Source organism: Hakea prostrata, chromosome 9, assembly GCF_041222555.1.
Source record: "Hakea prostrata isolate BN-2017 chromosome 9, UWA_Hpros_2, whole genome shotgun sequence".
Lineage (NCBI taxonomy): Eukaryota > Viridiplantae > Streptophyta > Magnoliopsida > Proteales > Proteaceae > Hakea > Hakea prostrata.
This window is the reverse complement of record NC_142608.1, coordinates 42,590,557-42,602,660: the sequence shown is the minus strand read 5'-3', so window position 1 is coordinate 42,602,660 and position 12,104 is coordinate 42,590,557. Positions and strand designations below refer to the sequence as shown.

Here is a 12,104-nt window from a genome sequence, read left to right as displayed (position 1 = left end):
CGTTGGAAACACCGTTGCAAATACATGAGCTTCATCTCTACAACCACCATCACAAGTGAAGAAAAGATAAAGAAATCTCAAATCTCCATGCTTTATCTGATCTATTTGTTCACACTTCACGGAAAAGTGATTTTTCATTCTTTCACATATTTAATGCAATGCAATTCATTTTTTCTATTGTTCACATGTCACCTTTCAATTTTCAAATATTTAATGGGTACGGGGAACCTTGGGAGCTGAGCTATCTGATCCACATTATGTTATTATTTAATGAATAATGAGTGAGGACTTATGACTTCTGCTGACTACATTTACACAAGTCGGTGAATTAAATTTTTTTTATCAGCAGAATCTCGATGAATTTTGTCGGGTTTGCACCAAGTGCGAATCGGCTATATTTGCCAAAACTTCACACCTTGGTGCTTTGGTTATTGCAAGTTGCCAAGGAAAAGGTTTGAATGCTAGTAGCTGGATCTTTGGAATATTGTTGTTTTCCCATAATAATATAAGGTCCATTTTCGGCCACCACCACTAAGGTGAATTGAAGTGTGTGGACATGCCAGAGTCCCAAGGACTCAAAGGAAATACAACATGTGCATCCGACCTCTAGGCGAATGTTGGATTCACCCCCCCCCTCTTTGGCGTATTGAGGACTTTGATGCCTTCAGGGAGAAGGCAAAAAAACTCATGGAGTCCTTTAAGGGCGGACGTGAACCCATTCTATACTAAGATAAAGAAAAGATTACATCCAAGATATACTAATTCATAACAAAGAAGAAGGGTGCATGATTTTGATATTGAGTTGTGTGTTTACATCCTTCCCCAATGCTCTTTATATAGACTCTAGAGGTAGTTAATTACTAGCATAACTCCCTCTAGAAGTTATAAAAACTATTTGAGTTACAAAATCTATCATAACTACTAACGATTAATAACCCCCACATCCTCTTATGATTATCCCAATATGTTGAATCGGTCTATCTCGAGGCCCTATCAGGGTCAGCCTTTCATGATAGCATTAACCGAGGTCAACATAGAATTGGTACTCATAATCAGGCTACGATTGGTAATTTTTTGGAACCAAGCATTGTCCCTCATGACCATTTGATTGAGAACACTATCTCAAAATCAAGTAGTTATGCACTTCGTCTCCAAAAAATTGCCCTATCCAAATTCAAGAGTGTTGGTTGGAGTAGCGCCTTGTGTCCTTCTGTCATAACTGACCTGCCCTCTAAGGAGTGTTTGAAATTCAGTCAACACATATTAATCATTCATTGCATCTGTCTGTTGCTTGCTACTGACCGTTTATTATAATAGTCAATTGTGTTCTGCTAACCATTTTCTATCATAGTCAGTTACATCTTGTTGACCATTTTCTAATGTCCTACTGACCATTTTCTCTAACAGTTAGTTACCTCCTAATAAACCGCTTTCTATAATAGTCAATTACATCTCGCTAGCCATTTTCTATAATAGTCAATTGAAAGCTATCAACCATTTGTTGTAATGATCATATGCGATTCTTTTGTTACTCATATGTCGGCCATTGATCACCAACCCGCTGTTGAATGAGATACCATCCCTCATGGAAGGGATAAAGTTGATCCTCTTAACTTCATGAGTAGCTTCATCCTTACGCAACCATGGAAGATTTGGTGGCAAAGAACTATTATTGTAATTATTATAATGTATAGATAATATCACCCTCCTATTTCAATAAACAATGGCTTTAAAAAAAAATTTGTGTAGTCAATTGTACATGATTTCTTTCATAAGAAAGATTCCAATTTCTGGGCTGCTATTCACCTCCTCTTAGCCTCCTATCATTATAAATTTTCTTCTTCTTTCATAGTCCATTCTGTGTCCTTGACAAGAATATCACATGGTGTGAAATCCCACCTAACCCTATCCAAAAATCCATGGTGTAGATCAGAAGAGCTAAAGTCAAGGTAGGAGACCTTCTCATTTGAACCCATTGGGTCTAACCTAGAACCAATGGAGGTTGATAATGAAGATCCTATTAAGAAAACCCTAAATGACCTTGATAGAAGATGTAGCTTGAGTGAAGATGGACTTGGAGGTGGACCCACCCCCCGAAGGTCCAAAAGAGGAAGATTCTCTTAGTTGGAAGAGGACCCAAGTGGAGCTTGTGGCACTCGGAGACCAAAATTCAGCATTTGACCAAAAGGCACTACCTTGGTCGCCCCAAGCAACCAAGCCAAGCAACCAAAATTGGTCTAGGGCAGAATTGTCACTTTTGGAAAAAATAGGTTTTTGGAGCCTTGTATATTCAAACTTTGATCTAATTCGTACCACTTTGCCTCTTAGCTATTGGGGAACATGAGAAGAACCCTAGAGCTTCCTCTTCAAGGCCAAGGTAGACCCCAAGCATCTGTTGGAGTTTCTCCATTGAATCTTCTTCTATAAGATAAGTATTCACATCTATTCTCTCTAGATCTATGGATCCCGGTTGTTCAATCATTTGATAACCAGAGTCATTCTTTGATAAATTATCACTATGATTCAGACTCAATAGAGTTTCAATCCATTGTTGTGATTGTGAGGAAGGTCTTATAGTATTGTAATGACCTAATCTCTGATCCTCATAGTCTTAGAGTGAATCCCCATTCACTCTATTCCTTTTATGGACAACACGGTGTGATTTCAGTATTAAACCTAGTATAATCTTCATGAATTCTACTTGTGTTGTTTGACCTCTAACCAATGCTAGATCTATTCTTAAGTGAATTTTCGACCATGATCTACTATTTACTTACCTCTAGAATGAATCCCCATTCATTCTAGTCTATCCATGAAATCTACGGATCGATTTCAGATTAAGCCTATTATGTGATCCTATTATGTGATCCAATAGGTTTATACTCCAATGACCATGTTAGATGCTTAGATCATGCTAGATAGTTTTCTTATACTGTTTTTGAATTTTCCTATTAATTTTCAAAGTGTTCCGAACTCGAACAAAGAGTTTCTGACCAATTGTGGAGTTTGTTGTCTGTACACAGCAGGTCTGTGACAACAATTTTTCCCTGTTTGTCTCCGTCTCGTCTCTGATCATTAGGGTTTGTTCCTTATGTTCTATACTTGTTTGTTTAGGGTTATTTTGGTGATTTTGGACTTACCCGCTGACCTCTTTCTTTTGAGATTACGAATTGAATATAAGGTGAGTTTGTTCACTCACAATTGACATGAATACATTCATTATTATGATAGAAATTGTATGAATGATTAAACTACTGTTTAGGACTTTATCATTGCTATTATACTTCTGCAATTATAGTATGTTCATAATGTGATTTACATTCTTGTTTGAATGTTACTTGTATTGAATGTGAATGATCGGATTGTGAATGGACCTTGTTATGATAATTGTGGAATCATGTTGAAATGTGATTTCTTAGATTGCGGTTGTGGAATGGGGAATGCCCTTTTGGCGTTTTTGTCATTGGACACCAATGGAGGTGGTATGGGATGCATTCCTATGGTGCCTCTTAGCGCTTTCCATAACTACTGGTTGATATACCTAGGTTCTGTCTAGAAGTGTTTGGCTAGGAAATCCTGTCATATCTAACCCTATCGAAAGGAGTATTGAGGCCAAGTAACCCATGGCAGCAATGGGGATTTTTGGGTGCTCAAGACCAGTAGCCAACCCATGAGAGGACGCAAATCACATTGTGGGGGCCATTTATTGGTAGGGTCACACATAATAAACTTCGACTCGTGGGTGCCCAAGAATGCAAGAAGCATGAGGGGACATGAGAGCATCCCGTTTACTATATGTGGATGACCAATAGGGTTAAGAGTCTACATAGCCGAGAAAGATATGGTGACTCTAGGGAGGGAGGTACCAAAATGGACTGCTTAGGCACAGAAGGGAGGCTATCATACTAGAACGGACTGTCTAGTGCATGGAAGGGAGGTATCCAACTCTGAGTAGATGTGAGTCAGTAGAGGAGTATGCATTTGGCTAGGTATAATCCTGACACGCGCCAATACTCATACCAATGGTGGAGTGAGAGAGTGGTGACCTAAACCCCAACCATGGAATGTCTGAGATGGATGCCTTGACCCAATTACTATGGAGAACCCAAGGTACTAAGATGGTTGAGGGAAAAGTGACTGAGACTACCCAGAGGAGTATGGTATTCTATCTTAATGCGTGTTTGCCACTAGAGACCAGCATATATAAAGGTAGAAGCATACTTGCATTAATGTTTCATATCATTTGCATCATGCTTGTTCTGAACTGTTTGTAGTTGCTTATTGTGATTGAACTATTTGTTGAGTTCTATTGAGCTCACCCTTCGGGGGATATGTTTATAGATGATTTTGCAGTTTTGTAATAGATCCTGTACACCAATGTAGAGGACCCTTCCTTACTTGATACAGCTGCGCACTCAGTGGGAGAAACTGGTGACCAATGCTAAGACCCGTACACCAATCTGGACCACTTTGATGGCTCCTATTGATAGCTGTAGACACCGTCTTATTTTTCGTTGGGAATGTGAGTTAAATGTTGATCCAAAGATGCAAGTGCATAAGCCCAAGGTGAAGAAGACGAAGGTTGAAGAAGAAGAAGAAGAAGAAGAACCTACGGAAGAATTAGAATAGACTTAGTCTTTCATTTTGTTTAGTTGTAGTACATTAGATTCGATCTACCCTTCCACTTTGATTTAGAGTTTATTTCCGTTATACTCTATACTTTGATTTTTGTTATTTTCCACACTCTAATATTGATTTGTGATTCTTCTAAGATCTATTCGTTGATTATTTCTTTTAATGACAGTTATACATTGATTTATTCTTGCTCTTGATTATATTATTGTGTTAAGTGGGAGGATGATTATTGAGGTTTGATCTTCGGGGCTGTGGATCACACCTTCGGGTACTCCGGATACAGTATCGGCTGGGGGGATGTGACACATAGAGAATTTTGCAACACTTGCCCCCTTGTTAAGGCACTAACATTCTAAGATGCAGCTCCAGATTGGAAACTCCTTTTTTTTTTTTTTGGCATTCCATGGTGCTGCCCTTATGGTCATTATTTTGTTAGCCATTTTTAACATGGGTAAATCTCTTGACCATATTCAATCTAACAACCACTATTTTATTGTGGTAGGGCCTTCTTTTGAACACCCCTTGGTCTTTGCGATGGCGTCCTAAGATAGCATCTAATGTTGTCTCTACAAATAGAAATAGCCCTTTTTAGTTTCCCCTAGTTTGGAATTGATTGATTAGCATTTCGACCAACTAATGGTTGTTGACGATAATTGATATTTTGCCTTTTTTTGGCCAAAAGTCTTGAGGTCCACAAGATGCCATGATCCTCCAAGTGCCCCTATTTTTTGTGGATCATTCACTTGTAATGGACCTTGAAAATTACTCCTTATTAGAGACTAATCAATCAACATTCTTGTACTCTAATGGTTGTTGATGTTGGCCATTCTTAGATTGACTATTAGCTTCCAATGGAATTCTTCCTTCGACCTTCAGCTGCTCCGTGGATTTGGGATGCATAGCCTTGATTTCAACCATTCCATCAACCCATCTATTTTGTGCAGTCTCCATTGCAACACGTATGCACCTTCTCTCTTATGCAACATGTATGCCCCTTCTCTCTTATGCAACATACTCATAAGTCGTAGAGGGTATTGTAACATGTTCTTTAGCCATTCTACCATAATAGTTGTGAATGGATCCAATGCCCCTTCTTTCTTGAGCAAAATGTTTATCTTTGGATTAGGATGCCACCAGATGTGCTAAAAGTTTTCTCCGCATAATAATATGAGTCCATTTTTGGCCACCACCACTAATGTGAATTGAAGTGTGAGGGTGTGCTAGAGTCCCAAGAAATCAATGGAAACACGACATATGCATCCGACCTCCAGGCAAATGTTGGATTCGCAATCTGCTTCAGCGTATCAAGAATTTTGATGCCTTTTGGGAGAAGGCAACAAAACTCGTGGAGTCCTTTAAGGGTGGATTTAAACCCAATATAAACTAAGACTTAAAATAAAATAAATTAATTAATTAAAAAAAAAAACACTACATTTAAGATAAAATAATTGATAAACAAAAAAGAAGAGTACATGATTTTGATATTGGGTCGTGTGTTTACAGCCTTCTCCAATGCTCTTTATATAGAATCCAGATATAGTTAATTACTATCATAACTCACTTTAGAAGTTACATAACCTCCCGTTGGAGTTATAAAAACTATCAGAGCCTCCCCTTGCAGTTACAAAAGATATCATAAGTTCATAACTACTAACTGCTAATAAACACCATATCTTCTTAAGATTATATCAATATGTTGAACTGGGTTCATCTCTAACCCAATTGATCAGCCTTTCATTATAGCATTAACTAGGACAACGTAGAGCTAGTTCTCATAATCGGGCTACAATTGGTAATTTTTGAAACCAACAATTACACAACGAAACGTGTTTCGTAATGCAACAAGGGAGCACAACTTTTGACAAGTAGTTAGATAATTTGTTGATAGATTTATTTATTTATTTATTTTGGATTTGAAGTTCGCTTAGGCAAGATAACATATAATTTAAATACAAGATAGGGTCCGCCCCTAGTCCCTCGAGGATATTTAACTTGAACTCAACATTTCTGCTTGGAGATGTTGATTTTTGAGCTATGGAGCCACCCCTGGAGGTTGCTGATGGTTCTTTTACCCAGGGCTTCAAACAGCATCAGCTAGGGAGCTACCAATTATAATTGTTATTTCAACTGTTGACCACTGGGACTTGCTAGTACCGGAACCCAGGACACCTTGGCTTTTACATTTAGTACCTACTGTGTGACCATAGCTACTCAGTTAGCCAAAACTAATGGCACTTTTTGTAAGGGTCCTTTATATGTTTAACTCCCTCATAAACCTGTTAGAGAAGGGCTCACTGTATTTTGTTTTCCGTTTCCCTCTATCATCAAAAAATAAAATAAAATAAAAGGCCGGATAGCTTAACTCATTAATTTTATGATTTTTTTTTTTGGTAAATCTATTGTAATTCATTTTCCAATGGTGAAGATATCTAGAAAACAATCTTCAGCTGCAGTGCCAACTTCTTATCTCTTCCCCACCAATCTCTGAACCAGAAACAAGGAGATGGGTACTTCCACCATCTGTAGTCCCATTACGTCAACGTCTTCATCCATTCTCAAACAAATTCACAATCCTCTACTGGTGACCGTCCGCCCTTCAAGTTCAAACCCCTGTTTCCACCTTAAAAGAAAGACTAAATTCACAACAAGAGCTCTTCTGTCAACTACAAAAGAATCAGTCTTAAAAGATTTCCAGGAACGACGAGCTCTCAAGGTATAGATCTTGAATGAGATGGCTTTCTTTTCCCTTCTTTTTCTTTCTTTTCTTTTACAATTCTTCAGTTATCTTAGATACCCATTATTGATACTAATGCGACCTAGGCGGGAGGCAAACCTAACTGAGTTCTTCTAAGAAGATTAGGTATCTATAATGACCTGTTTCTGCATAGGCAGAGCTTGTTTGTGCTAACTTATGGGGACAGAGGTTTCATGACTGTGTTGGAAACTGTTCACATTTTCATCTTTCAGATTCCTCAAAATGTTTGACATATATATATTCACATATATTCTTCTTTACAGATAATCTCAGGCTTGCAGAATTTTGATAGAGACAATGTTTCATCAGTAGTTACTGCTGCAGACAAGGTGAGTAAGCACCCTACATTAATAGCTAGTTATCCAGACCACTATTAGCCGTGAATGAATTAGGTTACAAGATATTCCACTAGGTGAATTTGGCAGCTATACATTTAAGCCTTGTTTCTGCACTTGTCTGCGGATTCTTTAGAACGTAATGTAAATTGAGTGTTCTACATCAATCTAATTTGGAAAATCTGAGACAGTGCAAACGCAAACTGCTAGCAATTCAACTGGTCTAAAGAAAATTTCAAGATGTTAATAAAGTATGTATGTTGATGCTGTAGCTTACTCTTAATTTGCTTCCTAGTAATTCAAAAAGTTGACGTCTTATTGAATAGATGTTTTTTCTCTGAAGCATTTTTCACTGGTTATGCATCTCAAATTTCGTGTAATTGACCCACTCCAACATATTTTGTGGTGACCCAGATGGATATTTGTTGAGAATTATGATAGTAGCAAGAGGGTATGGGGTAAGGTATGATAAAATCTGATTGGGGGTGTTTATATTGGCCTCACAATCTTTTTGTTAAGCACAAGTCATTTTTGGGTGTTCTTGAGTGATCTCCATGTAACCTTCTCTAATTGCATAGTCAGCTTTGCCCATGGATGTAGCACATCATGTTGGTGCCGTGAACCACATGGAATGTTTATCTGCTTGATCTATTTTTCAGTCCTGTTCTTTATCCCATTGGTGTTTGTTGTTCCATCACTCACTTGTTAAGACTTGAAATTGGTTCTAATAATATATTTGTATTGTAATGTTAATTTTCTCTACGCTAATCACTTATGGCATAAATGACAGGGGGGAGCAACTCATGTGGACATTGCTTGCGATCCACAGCTGGTGAAGCTTGCTATCAACCTGACTTCTCTTCCAGTAAGCTCTCCTACTTGAAACTAAACTATATTTGTCAACTCATTGGTTTACATATAGGGTGTTACATACAGTTTTAATATCCTGGAAGCCTGATATTTATGCTAATGTGAAATTCCTCCTGATGAAATTTTAGTCATGATATACATAGTATAGCACAACAAATCTGCAGCACTGACTGAAAAATCAAATTACCAGTAAGCTAAGAACCTTGGAGAAGCCTGTGCTGTTTCTCTTATGAGTTTTTTGAAGAAGATCATGCGTGTCATTGAAAAAATATCTCGAACCATTCGGTTTCTCTTTTGAGTTTAGAAGCTAAAGAATGATATTGAAGAATATCTTAAAGTCTCTGCAGTTTCTCTATGATTTTGTTGAAGAAGTTGAGGAATGTTATTGAAGAATTTGTGGCTTCAGCTGTAATACTTACAATTAGAATGTTTTTCCATTGCAGATTTGTGTTTCTTCTGTGGATCCACAGGCATTTCCTGCAGCTGTGGAAGCAGGAGCTTTGATGGTTAGAAATCTCAAGCTTCTAGAGCATAGTGATTTATTTTGAATCCAATTGTTTGTATTAAGGTATGCTCACAATGTTACGGACTATGCAGGTGGAGATCGGAAACTATGACTCATTTTATGACAGTGGTGTGGTTTTCTCTCCTGAAAAGGTATCAAGTTATGGAACAACATAGAAGCAGAGATAGGGTGATTGCAAAGATCAAACGTGTTTAGCTCAGATAATGTTATAACGAATAAATAGTGAAGACAGGGTATCCCTTTACTGATCAAGGGTATTCACTCAATGCAGAAGCTGAGTGTTGAGCATGAATTCTGCAGATTTCATTCGTTGAATAATTAAGAACAAATGTGTATACCATGGAAAAATATTCTAAATTTGTAATTGTTGGATGAATAAAAACAATTGCAGTAACTAGAAGAAGATTAGAGGATGTAGGGGTTGGGCAGTGGGGCGAATGAAGGCACTTCCATTGAATTTTAATCTCATTCACTTCTCTCTGCTACCATCCCTGTTGCTGGCATTTTTGCTGTAGCACAATAGACATAAAGATAGGAATGGTCAGTCTTAATTTTCTCTTTGCTTCTTCCACGCCATCAACCCCAACTTGAATCAGTGACAGAAAGCAGTCCACTTCAAGATCACTTGTGAAAGTGATTTTTCCGGCTTTTCTTATTGCAAATTTTGCTTCTTCTATTTTCAGATACTGAGTTTGACAAAGGAAACAAAGAGGATTCTTCCTGATATTGCACTATCCGTTACAGTACCACACACGCTAAACCTACCTGACCAGGTTCTTTCACTACCTTCTCTCAGGATGATAAATTTATAGTAGACAGTTGTTTGACAAGTTTTTTTCAATTGTATGATTAGTTTGTTTATAATTCATTCCTAATTAACCAACAGGTGAAGCTAGCAGAGCTGCTGGAACAGTATGGTGTGGACATTATCCAAACTGAAGGAGGAAAATCTTCAATTCCGTTGAAGGCTGGAGTTCTTGGCTTGATAGAGAAGGTACAGCAGTAATTCCATGAACAGCATTGAGCTTCATTTTCTGAACATCAATTGCATGGAAATGTATCATTCAACTACCCTTTCTTCTATAGAGATGGTTGAATGAACTTGATCTAATTTTCTGATGCTTCACAATTTTGAAGCTCTTCAGAACTTGATCTATTTTCTATAGCGATGGTTGAATGAACTTGATCCTTGATCTTATCAGGCTTCTGGTTCTCATACATATCTACTGAGTACTAACAATTCAAACCTACTCTATTGATTATGTTAGGCAACACCAACTCTTGCCGCTGCATATTCTATTTCCAGAGCAGTTAATATTCCTGTTATGTGCTCATCTGGATTGAGTGCAGTTACAGCACCAATGGCCCTAACAGCAGGAGCAGCTGGTGTGGTATGTAACCAAAATTTCTTAATTCAATTTAAAGCTTCTAGTTTTATCCCTTGACACTATGACCTCTTCATTGCACTCCAAAATTTCCATGTATTTAGGGTGTGGAAATATCTCAATTGGCTTTGTTCCATTGAAAATACAGGGGGTTGGTTCAGCTGTGAACAAGCTCAATGATGTCATTGCGATGATTGCCGAAGTTAGAAGCATCTCCAACTCTTTAACCCTCGGCGTTGCTAGTCACAGTGCAGCTGTAGAGAGAGTTACCAAGGAACTGTAATGCATATGTATTGGAAATAGATCAACAAGGGTATAGGATAAACACACAAGAGGGAAGCCACATCAAGTTTTTTCTTTTTGGTTTTATTTTCTATAGATGCTGTAGTTCTTGAAAATAATGCAATATTCATATGGTTTATATATTTTCTGTGCTTTTTTTTTTAGTAGAAAATGTAAAATATTATTAAACTATCGTGTAAGACACTTAGTTGGGAGAATACCCACCATCCAAGGAGTGGAAAGAGGCCAAACAGTCGTACATGAAACCAACCAAAAATCAACCATGTTGTTTAACACCCTTCATATATATACTTGTAAAAACACAAAACACAAGACTTGGCAAGATGATGGACTTTTTGCAATGATGGCACACATCATATAAGAGATTAGAATGGCAATGTTGTATGTACATGATCAATAGTAAATTGTATAAATTTAGTTTTAAGTCGTTGGATGCAAAACACAAAACCATTTTTGACTAATTCCCCCTGAGTTAATGCCTCACCAAGTAAAACGGCTGCAAAGTTGCACATAACCGAAATAGCCTTAACTACCTGGCCCTCAAATAACCAAAGTGGATAACCAATCCTCTCTATTGTGCCAATTGGTTCCACATTTTTGTTAACGTGAGTGGATACCACCTCTATACTCGACACCTGCAATTGCATTGATGCCTACGCTTGCAATGGTCTGAAGGATGGCTCAATAATCTCATAAACAATCACACTTAGTGACATCTATTGCCAATTGAAAACCAGCATGTCTTTGGCTAGCCCTATATGCCAAAGAAAAAACAAAATGTTAGTGCAAACTGAGCGATAACCTTGTGTCCCAAAGTGCATAAAATTCTTCCATGATGCCAAAAACTTAGTAGGTGAAGGGAAAAAACTTGATGGTAGGAAGCAGAATTAAACACACTTGGAAGCAAACAATGAAGGTCACAATCCCCGGCAAATCCACTATGTAAACCTCACCTCGTTCAATGCTAGAGAGCATAATTTTTACCCAACACAAATTTTAGAACTTGAAACTAGGGAAAAAGTGAAGAAAACAAAAGAAAGGAAAAAGAAACAAAACAAATAAAGAGAAAGATGAAATGAGCCAAGCCCTTCTATCTTTGAAATGTTTGATGCCACTAGATGTAGAGACTCAGAGCGCCAAGAAGGCCAGAGATAGTCTATTCACGCCTTTTGTAAAAAATCTATATATTGTATGTGCTTAGCATAAAGAGCTAGATATTTGCCAGTCATAAAGAAACTTCCACCTCTCCTCTCCACCATCTACTTAAGTATAGAACCTTGGTACTACTTGGTGAA

General features: G+C 37.7%; 1 protein-coding gene across 1 annotated transcript; it reads left to right on the top strand.

Moving 5' to 3' along the window:
• Nucleotides 1-7,068: 7,068 nt before the first annotated feature.
• On the top strand, nt 7,069-10,929 carry LOC149005262 (uncharacterized protein ycf23-like). The gene is made up of 9 exons (XM_089135517.1): nt 7,069-7,348; nt 7,654-7,719; nt 8,516-8,590; nt 9,039-9,101; nt 9,193-9,252; nt 9,805-9,894; nt 10,008-10,115; nt 10,390-10,512; nt 10,655-10,929. The coding sequence occupies exons 1-9, from the start codon at nt 7,139-7,141 to the stop codon at nt 10,787-10,789; spliced, it is 930 nt and encodes a 309-aa protein (XP_088991643.1). The 5' UTR covers nt 7,069-7,138; the 3' UTR covers nt 10,790-10,929.
• The last annotated feature ends 1,175 nt before the right edge of the window (nt 10,930-12,104 follow it).

Coding starts and splice junctions, on each gene's coding strand:
- LOC149005262 (XM_089135517.1), top strand. CDS start 7,139: ATGGGTACTTCCACCATCTGTAGTCCCATTACGTCAACGTCTTCATCC. Junction 7,349..7,653: donor AGGAACGACGAGCTCTCAAG/GTATAGATCTTG, acceptor TCTTCTTTACAG/ATAATCTCAGGCTTGCAGAA. Junction 9,895..10,007: donor CGCTAAACCTACCTGACCAG/GTTCTTTCACTA, acceptor ATTAACCAACAG/GTGAAGCTAGCAGAGCTGCT.